A 24,023-nucleotide genomic window follows, 5' to 3' on the forward strand; every position below is an offset into this window, starting at 1 on the left:
GGATTCCTCCACCAAGTTCTGTGTGAGGAATCTGCATCTACTGGGTTGCAGTTGCCTTCCTGCCCTCTCATTGTTATTTGGAGTATGGCTTGAAGCTAAATATGATTTTTATCTTGCCTTGACTTCCCCTCATGCCCTCCCCTGCTAATATCCTCTGCTCCTTCCCACTTGAACTGTTCCAAAGAGTCACTTCATTCAAACCATCCAAAAGCCAACATTTTTATGTGACTTTTCTTAAACTTCTGAGAAGAAAAGAAATGATTCTTATCTCTTAAAGGCCTACCCATGGTGCCCTTTTCATAGCACGACTTAGCTTGCTTTGTGAGAAGCTGGGAAAAGCTAATGGATTATTAGAGGATGAGGCTTTTATTGTCATAAGTAGGTAGCATGATGTATATAATGTGTTTGTTTCAATGCCAAAAAAGGATCACTTTTGAACAGACCTGTTCCTTAAGTAATCCTCCCACATTACTGACTATTGATTTTATTAAATGGAAGCTATTAGCATCTCAAAGATATAATGCTGACCTTTGGAAGCTGGAAAGATTTTCAATAGAGCATTTGCAGAAGTTGATAGGTTCTGGGTGTAGATACAGTTTTGAACACTTAGCTGTGTATGCAAAATGTATTTTAAAGTTGAGTGAGCCCTACTTGCTGTGGCCTGTGGAAAATAAGTAGACTATATGCTAGTGACATCCCTAGGTTACTAGGTGGTAACCATGCTCCCTACTCTGAGGCAGAGGGAGAGGGGAGAATACACAGAGTAGGGAAGTAACTGCTGTCCCTCTAGCTTCATCCAATGCCCCTGTCCCCTAAGACCACCCACTAACAGGCTTTTCTAGTGGCAGAAATAGGGATGCATCTAAATTGCTTAATCTCAGCTTCTTGAGGCAGGAGTGTGGGAAAAGCTGGGGGGGTATGGAGGGGATAGATGGATTGTTGATTAAGGATATTGACACAACTGACAAGCTCTTTGGCTAATTCCCCTGGCAGATTTTAACCATTCTTCCTAGGGTCCCACCCTTCCTTTTCTCCCTGCATCTGGTTTTCCTCCTTCCTAAGCCTGGGATGAAATGAGCCATCTCCCAGATTTAAGCGAAGTCATCATCATAAACCCAGAGAAATCTCAACCACCCTTGCCAAAGATTTTTCCTGCATCCCTTTACCTTCATGATTTGGAATGAACAGTCTCAATCTCTATCAACTATACCCATTTCTGGTAATTCTAACAATTCTCAGTTCACTTTGGGCCGAATTCTCTCTCCCTTAGAACCAGAAGTACAAAGGCACTAGCACAGTGGTTAAGAATACAGGCTCTGGAGTCAGACTGCCTGGCCCCTATTCCAGGTCCTCTGCTTCCTAACTGTGTGGCTTGGGACAAATTCTGTCACTTTTCTGAGCCTCAGTCTCCTCTTCTGTGAAATGGTGGTACTAACGTACCTGCCTGCAGGACTAAATCATATAGTTCATTGAAAGCTCTTAGCATAGTGACTGATATATAGTAAGTGCTCAGTCAAAAGCTGTTGCTAGGGCTTCCCTGGTGGTGCAATGGTTGAGAGTCCGCCTGCCGATGCAGGGGACACGGGTTTGTGCCCCAGTCTGGGAAGATCCCACATGCCGTGGAGCGGCTGGGCCCGTGAGCCATGGCCGCTGAGCCTGCGCGTCCGGAGCCTGTGCTCCACAACGGGAGAGGCCACAACAGTGATAGGCCCGCGTACCACACACACACAAAAAAGCTGTTGCTATTATGTAGTGTGGGAACATTCTGCCATCTCCACTGCAACTTTCAGGAAGTAAAGATCGTTACATAACCAAGGAGTTTTACGGTCAAAATGTAAAGATTATTTTTACATTTGATGGAAATCTACACTGAAGGCCCTGTATTGAGATGCCCACTCTAGTATCTAACTTTGGTCTCCAAGCATGTAGGTGTGTTTGACAATAATCCAGATGTGGAACCCAAGATGTATAGCTTTTCAAAAATTGAATTATAATTAGTATACATTATTAAGTTTCAGGTGTACAGTATAGTGATTCTATATTTTTATACATTATGAAATGATCCCTGCATTAAGACCAGTTACAGTCCATCACCATACAAAGTTGTTACATTATTATTGACTATATTCCCTATGTGTACATTATATCCCCATGACTTATTTACTTTATAGTTGGAAGTTTGTACTTCTTAATACTATTTATTAATTTTGTCTGTCCCCCCCACCTATCTCCCCTCTGCCAACCACCAATATGTTCTCTGTATTTATTAGTCAATTTCTGTTTTGTTTTGTCTGTTCATTTGTTTTTTAGATTCCACATATAAGTAAAATCATATAGTATTTGTTTATCTCTGTCTGACTTATTTCACATAGCATAATAACTTCTAGGTTCATCAATGTTGTTGCAAATGGCAAGACTTGAAAAAAAGTTTTTATTGGGGTATAATTGATTTACAACCTTGTGTTAGTTTCAGGTGTACAGTTAAGTGAATCCGTTATACATATACATATATCCACTCTTTTTCAGCTGCTTTTCCCATATAGGCCATTACAGAGTATTGAGTAGAGTTCCCTGTGCTATACAGTAGGTCTTTATTAGTTATCTATTCTATATATAGTAGTGTATATATGTCAATCCCAATCTTCCAATTTATCCCTCCCCCACTTACCCCCCAGTAACCATAAGTTTACTTTTTACATCAGTAACTCTATTTCTGTTTTGCAGATAACTTCATTTGTACCCCATTTTTATATTCCACATATAAGTGATATCATATGATATTTGTCTTTCTCTGTCTGACTTACTTCACTCAGTATGAGAATCTCTAGGTCCATGCATGTGACTACAAATGGCATTATTTTGCTCTTTTTTATGGCTGAGTAATATTCCATTGTATATATGTACAACATCTTCTTTATCTATTCTTCTGTTATTGGACATTTAGGATGCTTCCATGTCCTGGCTATTGTAAACAGTGCTGCAATGAGCATTGAGGTGCATGTATCTTTTTGAATTATGGTTTCCTTCAGATATATGCCCAGGAGTGGGATTGGTGGATCATATGGTAGCTCTATTTTCAGGTTTTTTTTTTTTTTTTTTTGCAGTACGTGGGCCACTCACTGTTGTGGCCTCTCCCGTTGCGGAGCACAGGCTCCGGACGCGCAGGCTCAGCGGCCATGGCTCGCGGGCCCAGCCGCTCCGCGGCATGTGGGATCTTCCAGGACCAGGGCACAAACCCGCGACTCCTGCATCGGCAGGCGGACTCTCAACCACTGTGCCACCAGGGAAGCCCATATTTTCAGTTTTTGAAGAAATCTTCATACTGTTCTCCACAGTGGCTGCACCAGTTTGCATTCCCACCAATAGAGTAGGAGGGTTCCCTTTTCTCCACACCCTCTCCAGCATTTATTGTTTGTAGGTTCTTTGATGATGGCCATTCTGACCAGTGTGAGGTGATACTCATTGTAGTTTTGATTTGCATTTCTCTAATGATTAATGATGTTGAGCATCCTTTCATGTGTTTGTTGGCAATCTGTATATCTTCTTTGGAGAAATGTTTATTTAGGTCTTCTGCCCATTTTGGGATTGGCTTGTTTGTTTTTTTGATATTGAGCTGCATGAGCTGTTTGTATATTTTGGAGATTAATCCCTTGTCCAGTTGATTCATTTGCAAATATTTTTTCCCATTCTGAGAGTTGTTTTTTCATTTTGTTTATGATTTTCTTTTCTGTGAGGAAGGTTTTAAGTTTACTTATGTCCCTTTTGTTTATTTTTGTTTTTATTTTCATTACTGTAGGAGCTGGATCAAAAATGATCTTGCTGTGATTTATGTCAGAGACTGTTCTGCCTAGGCTTTCCTCTAAGAGATTTATGGTTTCCAGTCTTTAATCCATTTTGAGTTTATTTTGTGTATGGTGTTAGAGAATGTGCTAATTTCATTCCTTTACAGGGAGCTGTCCAGTTTTCCCATCACCACTTATTGAAGATATTGTCTTTTCTCCATCATATATATTTGTCCCCTTTGTCATAGATAAATTGACCATAGGAGCATGGGTTTGTTTCTATCCTGTTCCATTGATCTATAAGCCTATCTTTGTGCCAGTACCAGACTGTTTTGATGACTGTAGTTTTCTACTATAGTCCAAAGTAAGGAAGCCTCATTACTCCTACTCTGTTCTTCTTTCTCAAGATTGCTTTGGCTATTCAGGGTCTTCTGTGATTCCATACAAATTTTAAAATATTTTGTTCCAGTTCTGTGAAAAATGTCTTTGATAATTTGAGAGGGATGGCATTGCATCTATATATTGCCTTGGGTAGTAGGGTAATTTTGACAATATTGATTCTTCCAATACAAGAACATGGTATATCTTTCCATCTGTTTGTGTTATCTTTGATTTCTTTCACCAGTGTCTTATAGTTTTCAGAGTACAGGTATTTTGCTTCCTTAGGTAAGTTTATTCCGAGGTATATATTTTTTTTGATAGGATGGTAAATGGGATTGTTTCATTAATTTCTCTTTCTGATCTTTCATTGTTAGTGTATAGGAATGCAAGAGATTTCTGTGTATTAATTTTGTATACTACAACTTTACTGAATTCATTGATGTGCTCTAGTAGTTTTCTGGTGGCACCTTTAGGATTTTCTCTGAATAGTACCGTGTCATCTGAAAGCAGTGACAGTTTTGCTTCTTTTCCAATTTGGATTACTTTTATTTCTTTTCTTCTCTGATTGCCATGGCTAGGACTTCCAAAACTACATTGACTAAAAGTGGTGAAACTAGACATCCTTCTCTTGTTCCTGATCTTAGAAGGAATGGTTTCAGCTTTTCACAGTTGAGTATGATGTTACCTGTGGTTTTGTCATATATGGCCTTTATTATGTTGAGATATGTTCCCTCTATGCCCACTTTCTGGAGAGGTTTTTATTAGAACTGGGTGTTGAACTTTGTCAGAAGCTTTTTCTGCATCTACTGAGATGATCATATGGTTTGAATTTTTCAATTTGATAATGTGGTGTATCACATTGAATGATTTATGAATATTGAAGAATCCTTCCATCCCTGGGATAAATCCCACTTGATAAGGGTGTATGATCCTTTCAATGTGTTGTTCAATTTTGTTTGCTAGTATTTTGTTGAGGATTTTTCCATCTATGTTCATCAGTGATATTGGCCTGTAATTTTGCATTTTTGTAATATCTTTTTCTGGTTTTGGTATCAGGGTGATGGTGGCCTCATAGAACGAGCTTAGGAGTGTTCCTTCCTCTGCAATTTTTGGAAGAGTTTCAGAAGGGTGGGTGTTAACTCTTCTCTAAAATGTTTGATAGAATTCTCCTGTGAACCCATCTGGTCCTGGGCTTTTGTTTGTTGGGAGTTTTTAAATCACAGGTTCAATTTCAGTACTCGTGGTTGGTCTGTTCATATTTTCTATTCCTTCCTAGTTCAGTCTTGGAAGGTTGTACTTTTCTAAGAATTTGTCCATTTCTTCCAGGTTGTCCAATTATTAGCATATAGTTGCTTGTAGTAATCTTTTATGATCCTTTGTATTTCTGTGGTGTCCATTGTAACTTCTACTTTTTCAGTTCTAATTTTATTGATTTGAATCCTCTCCCTTTTTTTCTTGATGACTCTGGCTAAAGTTTTATCAATTTTGTTTATCTTCTCAAAGAACGAGCTTTTAGTTTCATTGATCTTTGCTATTGTTTTCTTCATCTCTATTTCATTTATTTCTGCTCTAATCTTTATGATTTCTTTCCTTCTTCTAACTCTGGGGTTTGCTTGTTCTTCTTTCTCTAGTTTCTTTAGGTGTAAGGATAGGTTGTTTATTTGAGATTTTATTTATTTTTATTGGGTTATAGTTGTTTTATAATGTTGTGTTAGTTTCTACTGTACAGCGAAGTGAAATAAAGTTCCCTGTGATATACAGCAGATACTCTTTAGTTATCTATTTTATGTGTATTAGTGTATATATGTCAATCCCAATCTCCCAAAACTTCCAGGCCCCCTTTTCCCCCCTTGGTGTCCATACATTTGTTCTCTACATCTGTCTCGCTTTCTGCCTTGCAAACTGGTTCATCTGTACCATTTTTCTAGATTCCACATATATGCATTAATATACAATATTTGTTTTTCTCTTTCTCTAGGTGTTTTTTTCCTTTTTGATTTCTTCAGTGATCCATTGATTATTTTGTAACATATTGTGCAGCCTCCATGTGTTTGTTACATTTTTTTTCCCTATAATCTCATAGTGTTCTGGTCAGAAAAGATGCTTGATATGATGTTTTTTTCTTTTTCTTTCTTTTTTTTTTTTTTTGCGGTGTGCGGGCCTCTCACTGTTGTGGCCTCTCCCATTGTGGAGCACAGGCTCTGTACGCACAGGCTCAGCAGCCATGGCTCACAGGCCTAGCCGCTTCATGGCATGAGGGGTCTTCCCGGACCGGGGCATGAACCCGTGTCCCCTGCTATGGCAGGTGGACTCTCAACCACTATACCACCAGGGAAGCCCTTGATATGATTTTAATTTTCTTAAATTTACCAAGGCTTAATTTGTGACCCAAGGTATGATTTATCCTGGTGAATGTTTTGTGTGCACTTGAGAAGAAAGTGCATTCTGCTGCTTTCGGATGGAATTTCCTATAAATATCAGTTAAGTCTGTGTGGTCTAATGTGTCATTTAAGGCTTGTGTTTCCTTATTAATTTTCTCTCTGGATGATCTATCCATTGGTGTAAGTAGGACATTAACGTCCCCCACTATTGTTGTGTTACTGTCAATTTTCCCTTTTATGGCTGTTAGCATTTGCTTCATATATCGAGGTGCACCTATTTTGGGTGAATATATATTTACAATTGTTATGTCTTCTTCTTGGATTGATCACTTGATCATTATGTAGTGTCCTTCCTTGTCTCTTGTAACAGTCTTTATTTTAAAGTCTATTTTTGTCTGATATTGCTACTCCAGCTTTTTTTTTTTTTTTTTTTTTTGCGGTATGCGGGCCTCTCACTGTTGTGGCCTCTCCCATTGCAGAGAACAGGCTCCGGATGCGCAGGCTCAGCAGCCATGGCTCACAGGCCCAGCTGCTCCATGGCATGTGGGATCTTCCTGGACCAGGGAACAAACCCATGTCCCCTGCATTGGCAGGTGGACTCTCAACCACTGCGCCACCAGGGAAGCCCTTTCTTTTGATTTCTATTTGCATGGAATAAATTTTTCCATCCCTTCACCTTCAGTCTGTATGTGTCCCTAGGTCTGAAGTGGGTCTTTTGTAGACCGTATATATACAGGTCATGTTTTTGTATCCATCTGGCCAGTCTGTGTCTTTTGGTTGGAGCATTTAATCCATTTACATTTAAGGTAATTATTGATATATATGTTCCTACTGCCATTTTCTTAATTGTTTTGGGTTTCTTTCTGTAGCTCTTTTTCTTCTCTTGTATTTCCCACCTAGACAAGTTCCCTTAGCATTTGTTGCAAAGCTGATTTGGTGTTGCTGAATTCTCTTGGCTTTACCTGCCTGTAAAGCTTTTGATTTCTCTATTGAATCTGAATGAGAACCTTGTTGGGGAGAGTATTCTTTGTTGTCGGTTTCTCCCATTCATCACTTTAAATATTTCATGCCACTCCCTTCTGATATGCAGTTTCTGCTGATAAATCAGCTGTTAACTTATGGGGATTCCCTTATATGTTATTTGTTGCTTTTCCCTTTTTGCTTTTAATATTTTTTCTTTGTATGTAATTTTTGGTAGTTTGATTAATATGTATGTTGGTGTGTTTCTCCTTGGGTTTATCCTGTATGGGACTCTGCACTTCCTGGACTTGGGTGACTATTTCCTTTTCTACATTAGGGAAGTTTTCAACTGTAATCTCTTCAGATATTTTCTCAGACCCTTTCTCTTTCTCTTCTTCTTTGGGGACCCCTATAATTCGAATGTTGATGCTTTAATGTCCTAGAAGTCTCTGATACTGTCCTCATTTCTTTTCATTCTTTTTTTCTGTTCTGTAGTAGTGATTTCCACATCACTTATCTGTTCTTCTGCCTCAATTATTCTGCTATTGATTCCTTCTAGTGTGTTTTTCATTTCAGTTATTTTATTATTCATCACTTTGTTTTTTCTTTAGTTCTTCTAGGTCCTTATTAAGCATTTCTTGTATCTTCTTGATCCATGCCTCCATTCTATTTCTAAGATCTTAGATCATCTTTACTATCATTATTCTGAACTCTTTTTCAGGTAGGTTGCCTATATCCTCTTTATTTATTTGGTCTTATAGGTTTTTACCTTGCTGCTTCATCTGCAACATATTTATCTGTTGTCCCATTTTGTCTAACTTACTGTTTATGGTCTCCTTTCTGCAGGCTGCATGGTCGTAGTTCCTCTTGCTTCTGGTGTCTGCCCCTTGGTGGGTGAGGTTGGTCCAGGGGGCTTCCTGGTGGGAGGGATTGGTGCCTGTGCTCTGGTGGGTGGAGCTGGGTCTTGTCCCTCCAGCAGTCAGGGCCATGTCATGGAGTGTGTTTTGGGTGTCTGTAAGCTTAGTACAACTTTAGACAGCCTGTCTGCTGATGGGTGGGGTTGTGTTTCTATCTTGCTGGTTGTTTGGGCCGAGGCATCCAGCACTGGAGCTTGCAGGCTGTGGGTGGAGCCGGGTCTTGGTGCCAAGATGGGTACCTCCAGGAGAGCTCATGCAGATTAATATTCCCTGGAGTGGGAATTCTCTGGTGGTCCAGCAGCCTGGACTTGGTGCTCCCACGACAGGGACCCAGGCTTGACCCCCAGCTGGGGAACCAAGACCCTGCAAGCTGTGTGACATGGCCAATAAAGAAAAGAAAACAAAACAAACAAGCAGAAAAACAAAGACAAATAATAAAAACAAAGACAATCAAAGAAAAAATGAAAACCCAAAATCAAGAAAACAATCAAACAAAAAATCCAAAAACCAAAACAAACAGTAAAAACAAAACTAACTAAAACAAAAGGCAAAAAATAAAACAAAAACAAACTAAAAGAAGCAATGAAAACGGAAAGCAAACACACAAAAATGACACAAAACATAAAAAAGAGAAAAACAAAATAGAAAAAAATTTAAAAAGCTAAAAAACAACAAAAACAAAAATAACAATACAAAATAAAATAAAAATTAAAGAATAAAAATTATATTTAAAACTTAAAAAATAAATTAAAAAACAAAACTTCCCTGAGGCCTCCGCTATCAGCATCCTTGCCCATACATTGAGACACAGCCATCCCCAGCCTCCCTAGGAGGCCCTCCAAGACCTCTTGTTAGGTCTCTGGACTCAGTGAGCACTGTGGAGTACCTGAGACTCTGACCTGACCTAACTCCCACATGTACGTGCCCCCAAAGTCCACAGTTGCTAAAACTAGAGTGGTCTCAGTTGTGGGAACATTAATTGTCCATTCAGATGTTCTGCAGAGGCTGGTTTACCCAGCCATTTAGGTTGCTTCCAAATCTTGGCTATTGTAAATAATGCTGCAGTGAACATAGGGATGCATATATCTTTTTGAACTAGTGTTTTTGTTTTCTTCCAGTAAATACCCAGAAGCACAGTTGCTGAATTGTATGGTAGTTCTAGTTTTAATTGTTTGAGGAAACTTCATGCTGGAAAACTGTCTTCCATTAAAGACTCATATGATTATGTCAGGCCCAACTGGATAATCTTACTTTCTTAGAGCCAACCATGTAATATAACATAACCTAATCATGGTGACAAAATCTGTTCTATTCAGAGTCACACGGATTATTCAGGGCATGTACACCATGGATGTGGGAAACCTTGAAGGGCAGCCATCTTTGAATTCTGCTTATTTATATGAGTTCTTTTTATATTTTGGAAATTGGCCCTTTATCAGGTGTACTGTTTGCAGATATCTTCTCCTTTTTCATTTTTTTTGGTAGAGTCCTTTGCTGTGAGAAAGCTTTATAGTTTGATGTAGTCTGATTTGTTTATTTTTGGTTTTGTTTCCCTTGCCTGAGGAGACATATCCAAAAAAATCTTTCTAAGTCCAATGCAAGGAATGTACTGCCTATTTTCTTCTAGAAGTTTTATGGGTTTAGGTCTAATGTTTAAGGCTTTAATCCATTTTGAGTTTATTTTTGTATATGCTATAAGAAGGTGGTCCAGTTTCATTCTTTTGCATGAAGCCATCCAGTTTACCAAACACCATTTATTGAAAAGATTGTCTTTTCCTTATTATATATTCTTGACTTTGTGTCATAGATTAGTGGACCATATGAGCATGGGTTTATTTCTGGACTCTCACTTCTGTTCTATTGATTTTTGTGTCTGTTTTCATGCCTGTATCATAGTGTTTTGTTTACTATAGCTTTGTAGTATAGTTTCAAGTCTGGGAGCTTGACACATTGAGCTTTGTTCTTCTTTCTCAAGATTGCTTTGGCTATTTGGGGTATTTTGTGGTTACATACAATATTTAGGATTATTTGTTCTAGTTCTGTGAAAAATGTCATTGGTATGTGATAAGGATTGCATTGAATCTGTAGATTGCTTAGGATAGTATGGCATTTTAATGATAATGATTCTTTCAATGCATGAGCATAGTATATATTTCCAGTTATTTGTGTTGTCTTCAGTTTCCTCAATGGCTTATAGTGTTTAGAGTACAGGCGGTCTTTCATCTCCTTTGATAAATTTATTCCTAGGTATTTTATTCTTTTAGATGGAATTGTTAATGGGATTGTTTCCTTCATTTCACTTTCTTAAAATTTGTTATTAGTTTATAGAAATGCAACAGATTTCTGTGTGTTAATTTTGTATCTTGCAACTTTACTGAATTCATTTATTAATTCTAAGAGATTTTTACTGAAGTCTTTGGGGTTTTCTATATATAGTATCATGTCATCTGCAAATAATGATATTTTTACTTCTTTGTTTCCAGTTTGGATACTTTTCATTTCTTTCTCTTGCTTAACTGCTGTAGCTAGGACTTCCAATACTATGTTGAGTAAAACATCAAGTGTTGCTTTTTTTGGTTGTGTTCCTGATCTTAGAGGGAAAGTTTTCAGCTTTTAACCATTGAATATTTTGTGAGCTGTAGGTTTGTCATATATTGCCTTTATTATGTTGAGGTATGTTCCCTCTATATCCACATTGTTGAGAGTTTTTATGTTAAAATGATAATGAATTTTGTCAACATCAAAACCAAATTTTTTTGTCATTTTTATTTTATGTTGAAGTATAGTGGATTAACAATGTTGTAGTAGTTTCAGGTGTACCCCAAATGATTTTCTGCATCCACTGAAATGATCATATAATTTTTCTTTTTCTTTTTGTTTATATGATGTATCACATTGATTTACAAATTTCAAAACCTTTTTGCATCCCTGGAATGAATTCCACTTAATCATGGTGTATAATCCTTCTAATGTAAAGTTGAATTCAGTTTGTAATATTTTGTAGAGGATTTTTACATCTACGTTCACCAGGGATTGGGACAAGTAATTTGTGTGTGGATGTGGGTGCTCACATGCACACGTGTGTCTGTGTGGTATCTTTGTCTGGTTTTACTATCAGGGTAAAGCTGGCCGCATAAAATGAGTTTGGATGTGATCCTTCCTCTTTAATTTTTTGGAATAATTTGAGAAGGATAGTGATTAACTCTTCCTTAAATGTTTTGTAGAAATCACCTGTGAAGCCATCTGGATTTGGAGTTGCTTTTTGGGAGTTTTGAAAATTACTGAATCAATTTTGTTACTAGTAATCAGTCTATTCAGATTCTCTATTTCTTTATGATTCTGTCTTGAAAGGTAATACGTTTCTAGAAATTTATCCATTTCTTCTAGGTTGTCTAATTTGTTGGTATATAATTGATCATAGTATTCTCATAAGATTCTTTGCATTTCTGTGATGTTAGTTGTATTTTCTCTTCTTTTATTTATGATTTTATTTATTTGTGCCTTCTTTTTTTTCTTGATCACTCTGGCTAAAGGTTTGTCTATTTTGTTTATTTTTTCAAAAAAACAGCTTTTAGTTCCATTGATGTTTTCTATTTTTTAAATCTCTATTTCATTTATTTCTGCTTGATCTTTATTATTTTCTTCCATCTGCTGACTTTGAGATTTGTTCTTATTTTTCTAATTCCTTTAGCTGGTAGGTTAGGTTGTTTATTTGAGAATTTATTGCTTGGATCAGTATGAACTTCACTCTTAGAACACTTTTTTTGCTTCATCCCATATATTTTGTACAGTTGTGTTTCCATTTTTATTTGTTTCAAGGTATTTTTATAATTTTCTTATTGTATTATTTTTCTTGTGGTACACGGGCCTCTCATTGTTGTGGCCTCTCCCATTGTGGAGCACAGGCTCCAGACGCACAGGCTCAGTGGCCATGGCTCACAGGCCTAGCTGCTCTGCAGCATGTGGGATCGTCCCAGACCCGGGCACGAAACCATGTCCCCTGCATCGGCAGGCAGACTCTCAACCACTGTGCCACCAGGGAAGCCCTCAAGGTATTTTTAAATTTTCATCTTTGATTTTTACATTGGCCCATTGGTTCTTTTTTCTTAATTAATTTTTATTGGAGTATGGTTGCTTTAAAATGTTGAGTTAGTTTCTACTGTACAGAAAAATGAATCAGCTATACATATACATATAGCTGCTCTTTTTTGGATTCCCTTTCCGTTTATGTCACCACTGTACATAAAATAGAGTTCTCTGTTCCATACAGTATGTTCTCACTAGTTATCAATTATTTTTTTTACATCTTTATTGGAGTATAATTGCTTTACAATGGTGTGTTAGTTTCTGCTTTATAACAAAGTGAATCAGTTATACATATACATATGTTCCCATATCTCTTCCCTCTTGCATCTCCCTCCCTCCCACCCTCCCTATCCCTCCAGACGGTCACAAAACACCGAGCTGATCTCCCTGTGCTATGTGACTGCTTCCCACTAGCTAACTACTTTATGTTTGGTAGTGTATATATATCCATGCCTCTCTCTCACTTTGTCATAGCTCACCCTTCCCGCTCCACATATCCTCAAGTCCATTCTCTAGTAGGTCTGTGTCATTATTCCTGTCTTACCCCTAGGTTCTTCATGCCTTTTTTTTTTCTTAAATTCCATATATATGTGTTAGCATACAGAATTTGTCTTTCTCTTTCTGACTTACTTCACTCTGAATGACAGACTCTAGGTCTATGCACCTCATTACAAATAGCTCAATTTCATTTCTTTTTATGGCTGAGTAATATTCCATTGTATATATGTGCCCCATCTTCTTTATCCATTCATCCCGTGAGGGACACTTAGGTTGTTTCCATCTCCAGGCTATTGTAAATAGAGCTGCAATGAACATTTTGGTACATGACTCTTTTTGAATTATGGTTTTCTCAGGGTATATGCCCAGTAGTGGGATTGCTGGGTCATATGGTAGTTCTATTTGTAGTTTTTTAAGGAAACTCCATACTGTTCTCCATAGTGGCTGTACCAATTCACCTTCCCACCAGTAGTGCAAGAGTGTTCCCTTTTCTCCACACCCTTTCCAGTATTTATTGTTTCTAGATTTTTTGATGATGGCCATTCTGACTGGTGTGAGATGATATCTCATTGTAGTTTTGAGTTGCATTTCTCTAACGACTAATGATGTTGAGCATTCTTTTTTTTTTTTTCAAAATAGGTATTTATTATTAAAAAATTATACAAACTGACTTATTACTCACAAAAAAAAATTATCATGAAAAATTTTAAACAATATGTCTCCCCCCTCCAAGAAAGTGTGTTTTGTCTTTATACTCTTTACTGTCAGTGCATTTTGATGGTATAGGAAAAAATTCACACATATTCCATATAACTTTGTTAGAATTTACAACAATACAGCAGAATCCAGAATCCCTACAGCGAATTATTAAGAAAACACATTTTTCTTCAAGTTTAAGTGTTTTTGAAGTTATATAAACAGTGAAGATTACAAAATAAATAGTAAACAAACACCTGTGTATAATTTTTCAATGCAAGAAATGATTAGCATACATTTTTTCATTTTGTTTCAACCTTACCAGAACACTTTTAAGAGCGAAAGTTGAAAATTTTCCAGTTACCCGAAACTTCAGAAACCTACTGTCCATTGAAAACCTCTGAAAAGCAGCATCATTTAAACAGCGGTTAACTTACAAATGGGAATGCAACAACCACAACCGACCTCAAGGCCACTCAGGCACATCAGAGTCCCCAGCTCTAAATGCAAGGCAGAACCTCCTCAGCAGAGGCTCTGACAGTTAAAAGGCCGTGAGGAGAAGGGATGCAGCCCAGGGCATCGGGCGCTTTCTCGTGGTGGAACAAAGTCAAAACTGAAGGGACTCTCCTTACAGAGTCCAAGTCACTGAAAGCAGCTCTATTAAACACCTGAGTCCTTTCTGACGCCCTCCTCAGCGCTTTACAACACAGACAGGACAAACAAAGGCTTCATGCACAGATTTTCTGAAACTGTGCCAATGCTCTAACAACTAATTTAGCAGAAAGAACTACAAAATGCAAATTTTTTAAAGGTTTCCCTATTAATGGGATTATGGATGAAGCTAGGAGCCAATCTGTCTCCTAAAAATAAAACAATTCATACGTCATCGAATGCCGTTTCAATTAGAGATCAGCTGTCAACACTATTTTAAAAGGTCTTGAAAGAAAAAAAAAAGGCCATTTTTTAATCTGGAATATAAATAAATCATCCATATAAAAGCTCTGTTATCTATATAAATGGAGCTACTTTCAAATAATTGGAATAATTTAGCTATTTAAAATACCATTTTAAGCAATAAAAGGCAAAGACGAGGGGTACCTACTGAACTATATACTTAAAAAATGATCGATACAGTAAATATGTATTTTACCATAAACAAAAGAAGGGTACTTTTTGATAATATATAATACTAAGAAAGATGCAACTAAGTAATCAGACTGCTATTAGTAAGAAAATAAGTTAGTTTTCCCTGTTTTGTACTCCGAAGTTCAAAGGCCCAGTTTCAAATTCCCAAAGCTCCAAACACAGTGACAAATAAAAGTTCAATCCAACCCTTAAATTAAACCACTCTCCATGCCCTGGCCCCCGAGTTTGGACAGACTCAGGTGACAGAATTGTTCAAGGTGTTATTAAAAAAAAACAAAAAAACACCAGGGCTTTACAAGAGAACCACTGTTTTCAAGTTCCTTTTTTTTTTAAGTGTATCTATTTAATGGAATAAGTTGACATATATTTGTAAACCAAAAGGTAACTCCTTACGTATTTTATAATAAGGAAGAACCTCCCTACCACCAACTTTTTGGCCATCTTTCTCCCTCTCACTTAGAATTACTGTCATCTCCCTGGTATACCCTGTATCAGTAAGGAGACCACAATACTGTACAAAGCACGGACACAGAAGCTGGTTTCTTAGCAGACTTGCCCCAGAGACTGCTGAAGCAGCAAGGCAGCAACACCCAATCTGAGGCGGTACCTGGGTTGTACTTCAAGATTGCACTGACCAAGCCCTCCGCATCTACAGAAGCAGGGGCGTTCTTTCACCGGCTGGCTGTTCCTTCTGAAAGAGCTCTTTGATCTGGGCTAATCGGCCGTAGAGCCTCTCTCTCAGCGGAGGGATGTGGTAGCTGGGGTCCAGGATGTTCGTCACTCTGCGCTCACGCTCTCACTTCCATAACTTGTATGGGTGGGGAGGGAAAAACAGTTGCCCTCTTTCTCTTCGAATCTGTAACGTAATTCCACTTACAGCCAGCATGCCCCATACTGCCAGGATAATAAAGTCATTCGTTTGAAAAGGCACATTTATGAAAGCTCTGCGGAAATCCACGTGGAGCACTCTCTTCAGTACGTTCAAAGTGATGTAGGAAAGGCTTGTGTACAAGTAACTGTCAACGGCCAAGACCACCGAATAGGAGCCAATGAATCCACAACTCAGTATGTTCAGTATTCTTAGGCAGCCCATGAAAACCACTGGAATGAGAATAGCTATACAAGAGAAGGTCACCCAGAACACTGAGTCATCACGGAAAATCTTTAGGTTTCCCAGTGGAGTGAAGAAAGTCACTGATGAGACAAGGAACCCCAGCACCAGTCCAACACACAGCATGCAGAGCACGAGGATTCCAAATCGCCACCAAGCAGCGACCAAGAAAATCCCACCGACACTTCCGGCAACGGCTGTCAGAACCAGGCGGACATCATACTTAATAGGTGTCAGTCTTGTAATCAGTATATAAAAGAAGAATCCCATGAAGATAAAGCCTATAAAGAATAGTTCTGTTTTCCAGAATCTGTGTCCAAAGAAACAGATGAAGAGACCAAGCAGGGCAAAAAGAGTGAAGAACACTTTGGTAGATACTCTTCCAAGGGAAGAACAATTATCCTCCCCTGCCTCAAAGCTGCAAGCGTACGTGTGAGCAGGGACGTAAGCTGCAGACGTATTTAGAAATGGATCCCTAACGATGACGTTGTAAATGACACCTTGTCCACGTTGTCAGTTGTCTTCTTTGAAGAAATGTCTATTTAGGTCTTCTGCCCATTTTTTGGATTGGGTTGTTTGTTTTTTTATTATTGAGCTGCATGAGCTGCTTATAAATTTTGGAGGTTAACCCTTTGTCAGTTGCTTCATTTGCAAATATTTTCTCCCATTCTGAGGGTTGTCTTTTGGTCTTGTTAATGGTTTCCTTTGCTGTGCAAAAGCTTTGAAGTTTCATTAGGTCCAATTTGTTTATTTTTGTTTTTATTTCCATTTCTCTAGGAAGTGAGTCAAAAAGGATCTTGCTGTGATTTATGTCATAGAGTGTTCTGCCTATGTTTTCCTCTAAGAGTTTGATAGTTTCTGGCCTTACATTTAGGTCTTTAATCCATTTTGAGCTTATTTTTGTGTATGGTGTTATGGAGTGATCTAATCTCATACTTTTACTTGTACCTGTCCAGTTTTCCCAGCACCACTTATTGAAGAGGCTGTCCTTTCTCCACTGTACATTGCTGCTTCCTTTATCAAAGATAAGGTGACCATATGTGCGTGGGTTTATCTCTGGGCTTTCTATCCTGTTCCATTGATCTATCTTTCTGTTTTTGTGCCACTACCATACTGTCTTGATTACTGCAGCTTTGTAGTATAGTCTGAAGTCAGGGAGCCTGATTCCTCCAGCTCCACTTTTCGTTCTCAAGATTGCTTTGGCTATTCGGGGTCTTTTGTGTTTCCATACAAATTGTGAAATTTTTTGTTCTAGTTCTGTGAAAAATGCCAGTGGTAGTTTGATAGGGATTGCATTGAATCTGTAGACTGCTTTGGGTAGTATAGTCACTTTCACAATGTTGATTCTTCCAATCCAGGAACCTGGTATATCTCTCCATCTATTTGTATCATCTTTAATTTCTTTCATCCATGTCTTATAATTTTCTGCATGCAGGTCTTTTGTCTCCTTAGGTTGGTTTATTCCTAGATATTTTATTCTTTTTGTTGCAGTGGTAAATGGGAGTGTTTTCTTGATTTCACTTTCAGATTTTTCATCATTAGTGTATAGGAATGCCAGAGATTTCTGTGCATTAATTTTGTATCCTGCTACTTTACCAAATTCATTGATTAGCTCTAGTAGTTTTCTGGTAGCATCTTTAGGATTCTCTATGTATAGTATCATGTCATCTGCAAACAGTGACAGTTTTACTTCTTCTTTTCTGATTTGAATTCCTTTTATTTCCTTTTCTTTTCTGATTGCTGTGGCTGAAACTTCCAAAACTATGTTGAATAAGAGTGGTGAGAGTGGGCAACCTTGTCTTGTTCCTGATCTTAGTGGAAATGCTTTCAGTTTTTCACCATTGAGGACGATATTGGCTGTAATTATCAATTCTACACATAATATCAATAGTGTATATGTGTCAATCTCAATTTCTCAATTCCTCCCATCCCCCTTTCCACCTCGGTGTCCATACATTTGCTCTCTACCTCTGTGTCTCTGTTTCTACTTTGCAAAGAGGGTCATCTATGCCATTTTTCTAGATTCCACATATATGCATTAATATACAATATTTGTTTTTATCTTTCTGAATTACTTCACTCTGTATGACCCTCTCTAGGTCCATCCATGTCTCTACAAATAACCAAATTTTGTTCCTTTTTATGGCTGAGTAATATTCCATTGTATAGATGTACCACATCTTCTTTATTGATTCCTCTGTTGATGGACATTTAGGTTGCTTCCATGTCCTGGTTATTGTAAATAGAGTTGCAGTGAACTTTGGCATGCATGTGTCTTTTTGAATTGTGGTTTTCGCAGTGTGTATTCCCAGTAGTGGGATTGCTGGGTCATATGGTAGTTCTATTTTTAGTTTTTTTTTGGAACCTCCATACTCTTTTCCACTGTGGCTCTCTCAGTCTACATTCCCATCAATAGTGCATGAGCGTTCCCATTTCTCCATACCCTCTCCAACATTTATTGTTTGTAGATTTTTTGGTAATGGCTGTTCTGACCAGTGGGAGGTGGCACCTCATTGTAGTTTTGATTTGCATTTCTATAATAATGAGTGATGTTGAGCATATTTTCATGTGTTTTATGGCCATCTGCATGTTGTGTTTTTTTTCTTTTTTCTTTTTTTTTGCCGTACACGGGCATCTCACTGTTGTGGCCTCTCCCATTGCGGAGCACAGGCTCTGGACGTGCAGGCTCAGTGGCCATGGCTCACAGGCCCAGCCACTCTGTGGCATGTGGGATCTTCCCTGACTGGGGCACAAACCCGTGTCCCCTCCATCGGCAGGCAGACTGTCAACCACTGTGTCACCAGGGAAGCCCCTGCCCGTTTTTTGATAGGGTTGTATTTGTTTTTTTGATATTGAACTGCATGAGCCACTGGTATATTTTGGAGATTAATCCTTTGTTAGTTGCTTCATTTGCAACTGTTTTCTCCCATTCTGAGGCTTGTCTTTTCATCTTGTTTATGGTTTTCTTTGCTGTGCAAAAGCTTTTAAGTTGAATTCGGTTGCATTTGTTTATTTATTATTTTTATTTTCATTACTCTAGGAAGTAGGTCAAAAAGATCTTGCTGCAATTTATGTCATAAAGTGTTCTGCCAATGTTTTCCTCTAAGAGTTTAATACTGTCAGGTGTTACATATAGGTCTTTAACCCATTTTTTTTTTTCAATTTTTTGTATCACGTTATGGAATGTTCTAATTTCATTCTTTTACATGTAACTGTCCAGAGTTCCCAGCACCACTTATTAAAGAGACTGTCTGTTCTCCATTGTATATTCTTGACTCCTTTGTCAAAGATTAGTAGGTGTGTATATTTATCTGGGGGCTTTCTATCCTGTTCCATTGATCTATATTTCTGTTTTTGTGCTAGCACCATACTGTCTTGATTACTTTGGCTTTGTAATATAGTCTGAAGGCACATAGCCTAGTTCCTCCAGCTCCACTTTTCTCAAGAATCCTTTGTCTATTCGGGTTGTTGTGTATTACCATACAAAATGTAATTTTTCTTTGCTCTAGTTCTGTGAAAAATTCCATTGGTAATTTCATAGGGTTTGCATTGAATCTGTAGACTGCTTTGGGTAGTATAGTCATTTTCACAGTATTGATTCTTCCAGTTCAAGAACATGGTATATCTCTCCATCTGTTTGTACTGTCTTTCATTTCTTTCATCAGTATCTTATAGTTTTCTGCATACAGGTCTTTTGCCTCCTTACGTGGGTTTATTCCTTGATATTTTACAATTTTTGTTGCAATGGTAAATGGGAGTGTTTTCTTGATTTCACTTTCAGATTTTTCATCATTAGTATATAGGAATGTCACATATTTCTGTGCATTAATTTTGTATCCTGCTACTTTACCAAATTCATTGATTAACTCTAGTAGTTTTCTGGTGGCATCTTTAGGATTCTCTATGTATAGTATCATGTCATCTGCAAACAGTGACAGTTTTACTTCGTTTTTTCCAATTTGGATTCCTTTTATTTCTTTTCCTTTTCTGATTGCCATGGATAGAACTTCCAAAACTATGTTGAATAATAGTGGTGAGAATGGACACCCTTGTCTTTTTCCTGATCTTAGAGGAAGTGCTTTCAGTTTTTCACCTATAGGAATGATATGTCCTCTGGGCTCACTTTCTGGAGAGTTTTTCTCATAAATGTGTATTGAATTTTATCAAAATCTTTCTCTCCATCTATTGAGGTGATCATATGGTTTTTATTTGTCAATTTGTTAATATGGTGTATCACATTGATTGATTTGCATATATTGAAGAATTCTTGCATTCCTGGGATAAATCCCACTTGGTCATGGTGTATGACCCTTATAATATGTTGTTGGATTTGGTTTGGTAGTGTTTTGTTAAGGATTTTTCCATCTATGTTCATCAGTGATATTGGCCTGTAATTTTCTCTTTTTGTTATATCCTTGTCTAGTTTTGGTATCAGGGTGATGGTGGACTCATAGAATGAATTGGGGGTGTTCTGTCCACTGCAGATTTTTGAAATAGTTTGAAAAGGCTCTGTGTTAGCTCTTATCTAAATGTTTGATAGAATTCTCCTGTGAAGCCATCTGGGCCTGGACTTTTGTTTGTTTGAAGATTTTTAATCACAGTTTCAATTTCATTATTTGTGATTGGTCTCTTCATATATTCTATTTCTTCCTGGCTCAGCCTTGGAAGGTTGTACTTTTCTAAGACTGTCCATTTCTTCCAGGTTGTCCATTTTACTGCCATATAATTTCTTGTAGTAGTCTCTTATGATCCTTTGCATTTCTGTGGTGTCAATTGTAGCTTCTCCTTTTGCATTTCTAATTTTATTGATTTGAGTCCTCTCCATTTTTTTTTCCTGATGAGTCTGTCTGGCTAAATGTTTATCAGTTTCATTTATCATCTCAAAAAACCAGCTTTTAGTTTCATTGATCTTTGCTATTGTTTTCTTCATTTCTATTTCATTTGTTTCTGCTCTAATATTAATGATTTCTTTCCTTCTACTAACTTTGGGTTTTGTTTGTTCTTCTTTCTCTCATTGCTTTAGGTGTAAGGTTGGTTGTTTATTTGAGATTTTTCTTGTTTCTTGAGGTAGGATTGTATTGCTGTAAACTTCCCTATTAGAACTGCTTTTGCTGCATCCTGTACATTTTAGGTCATCATGTATTCATTGTCATTTGTCTCTATGTATGTTTTCATTTCCTCTTTGATTTCTTCAGTGATCTCTTGGTTATTTCATAGCATATTGTTTAGCCTCCATATGTTTGTATTTTTAACAGTTCTTTTTTTCCTGTAATTGATTTATAATCTCATAGGATTGTGGTAGGAAAAGATGATTTATACAATTTCAATTTTCTTAAATTTACTGAGGCTTGATTTGTGACCCAGGATGTGATCTATCCTGGAGAATGGTCTGTGAGCACTTGAGAATAAAGTGTGTTCTGCCACTTTTGGTTTGAATGTCCCATAAATATAAATTACGTCTATTTGGTCTCTTGTGTCATTTAAAGCTTGGGTTTCCTTATTCATTTTCTGTCTTGACGATCTGTCCATCGGTGTAAGTGGGGTGTTAATGCCCCCCACTATTATTGTGTTACTGTTGATTTCCCCTTTATAAGTGTTAGCATTTGCTTCATTTATAGAGGTGCTCCTAGTTTGGGTGCATAAATATTTACAATGGTTATATCTTCTTCTTGGCTTGATCCCATGATCATTATGTAGTGTCCTTCCTTGTCTCTTTTAATAGTCTTTATTTTAAAGTCTATCTTGTCTGATATGTGTATTGCTCCTCCAACTTTCTTTTGATTCCCATTTGCATGGAATATCTTTTTCCATCCCCTTACTCTCAGTCTGTATGTGTCCCTAGGTCTGAAGTGGGTTTCTTGTAGATAGCATATATATGGGTCTTGTTTTTGTATCCATTCATCCAGTCTGTATCTTTTGGTTTGAGCATTTAATCCAATTACATTTATGGTACTTATTGATTTGTATGTTCCTATTGTCATTTTCTTAATTGTGGCTTCATTTTTGTAGATCTTTTTATTCTTTTGCGTTTCCCTCCTGGAGAAGTTCCTTTGGCTCTTGGAGAGCTAAAGGAATTTCCTTTAACAGTTGTTGTAAAGCTGGTATGATGGTGCTGAATTCTCTTAGCTTTTGCTTTTCTGTATATCGTGTGATTTCTCTGTCAAATCTGAATTAAATCCTTGCTGGGTAGATTAATCTTGGTTGTAGGTTTTTCCCTTTCATCAGTTTAAGTATATTATGTAACTTTCTTCTGCCCTACAAAGGTTCTGCTGAAAAATGTGCTGATAACCTTATGGGGATTCCCTTGTATGTATGTCATTTGTTGCTTTTCCCTTGCTGCTTTTTATGTTTTTTCTTTGTATTTAATTTTTTGTTAGTTTGATTAATATGTGTCTTGGTATGTTTCTCCTTAAGTTTATCCTGTATGGGACTCTCTGTTCTTTCTGGACTTGATTATTTCCTTTCCCATGTTAGGGAAGTTTTCAACTATAATCTATTCAAATATTTTCTCAGATCCTGTTTTTCTCTTCTTCTTCTGGGACCCCGATAATTTGAATGTTGGTGCATTTAATGTTGTCCCAGAGGTCTCTGAGACTTCCCCAATTCTTTTCATTCTTTTTTCTTTGTTCTGTGGGAGTGATTTCCACCATTCTATCTTCTAACACACTTATCCATTCTTCTACCTCAGTTTTTCTGCTATTGATTCCTTCTATTTTATTTTTCATTTCAGTTATTGTGCTATTCACCACTGATTGTTTATCCTTTAGTTCTTCTAGGCACTTGTTAAACATTTCTTGTATCTTCTCAACCCGAACCTCCATTCTATTTCTGAGATCTTGGATCATCTTTCCTATCATTACCCTGAATTCTTTTTCAGGTAGATTGCCTGTTTCTTCTTTATTTATTTGGTCTTGTGGGATTTTACCTTGCCCCTTCATTTGCAACATATTTCTCTGTTATCTAATCTTGTCTAAGCTACTGTGTTTATTGTCTCCTTTCATCAGGCTGCAGGGTCATAGCTCTTCTTGCTTCTGGTATCTGCCCCTTTGTGGGTGAGGTTGGTCCAGGGGCTTGTTTAGGCTTCTTGGTGGGAGGGATTGTTACCTGTGCTCTGGTGGGTGGTGCTGAGTCTTTTCCCTCTGAAGGCCAGGGCCACATCAGGTGAACTGTTTTGGGGTGTCTATGAGCTTAATACCACTTCATGCAGCCTGTCTGCTGATGCATGGGTCTGTGTTCCTGTCTTGCTGGTTGTTTGGCATTAGGTGTCCAACACTGGAACCTGCAAGCAGCTGTGTGGGGACAGGTCTTGGTGATGATATGGATACCTCTGGGAGCATGCACACTGATTAATATTCTCTGTGCCCATGAATTCTTTGGTGGTCCACTGTCCTGGATTCAGTGCTCCCACCATGGAGGCTCAGGCCTGATCCCAGGCTCTACAACCAAGAGCCCATAAGCTGCACAGTGCGGCCAGAGAAAAAAGAAAAAAAATGAAATTAAAAAAAATGAAAACAAACAAATGAAACCCAAGACAAATAGCAAAAACAGAGCGGACCTTCAAGATGGTGGAGGGTTAAGACATGGAGATCATCTTCCTCTCCACAAATACATCTACATGTGGAACAACTCCTACAGAACACCTACTGAAAGCTGGCAGAAGATCTTAGACTTCCAAAAAGAGGAAAATCCCCACATACCTGGGCAGGGCAAAAGAAAAAAGAAATAAACAGAGAAAAAAGAACAGGGACAGGACCTGAACATCTGGGAAGGAGCTGTGAAAGAGGAGAAGTTTCCACACACTAGGGAGCCCCTTCAGTGGCGGGGATGAAGAGTGGCCAGGGGGGAAGCTTTGGAGCCATGGAGGAGGGTGCAGCAACAGGGGTGCAGAGGGCAAAGCAGAGAGATTCCCTCACAGAGGATCGGTGCTAACTAGCACTCACAAACCTGAGATGATTATCTCTGACCAACCACCACAGGTGGAGGCTGGGACCTGAGGTTCAAGTTTTGCAGGTCAAACCCCAGGGAGAGGACTAGGGTTAGTTGCATGAAGATGGCCTGAAGGGGG

At 38.0% G+C, this 24,023-nt stretch overlaps 2 protein-coding genes across 2 annotated transcripts in view; one reads left to right on the top strand and one right to left on the bottom strand.

Annotated features, from left to right (window-relative positions):
- ARHGEF9 (Cdc42 guanine nucleotide exchange factor 9) overlaps positions 1-24,023 on the top strand; it is a 166,257-nt gene that overhangs the window by 30,663 nt on the left and 111,571 nt on the right. The gene's annotated exons all lie outside the window — the stretch shown is intronic.
- Positions 15,169-16,462, bottom strand: LOC113615547 (transmembrane 7 superfamily member 3-like; the record flags this gene model as incomplete). Its single annotated transcript, XM_027098067.1, is given in 1 exon segment — positions 15,169-16,462. A coding segment is annotated over 1 exon segment (966 nt), but the record flags the coding sequence as incomplete, so codon positions are not given.

This window comes from Aethalodelphis obliquidens, unplaced genomic scaffold, assembly GCF_003676395.1.
Source record: "Aethalodelphis obliquidens isolate GAN/ISIS:26980383/991018 unplaced genomic scaffold, ASM367639v1 scaffold119, whole genome shotgun sequence".
Lineage (NCBI taxonomy): Eukaryota > Metazoa > Chordata > Mammalia > Artiodactyla > Delphinidae > Aethalodelphis > Aethalodelphis obliquidens.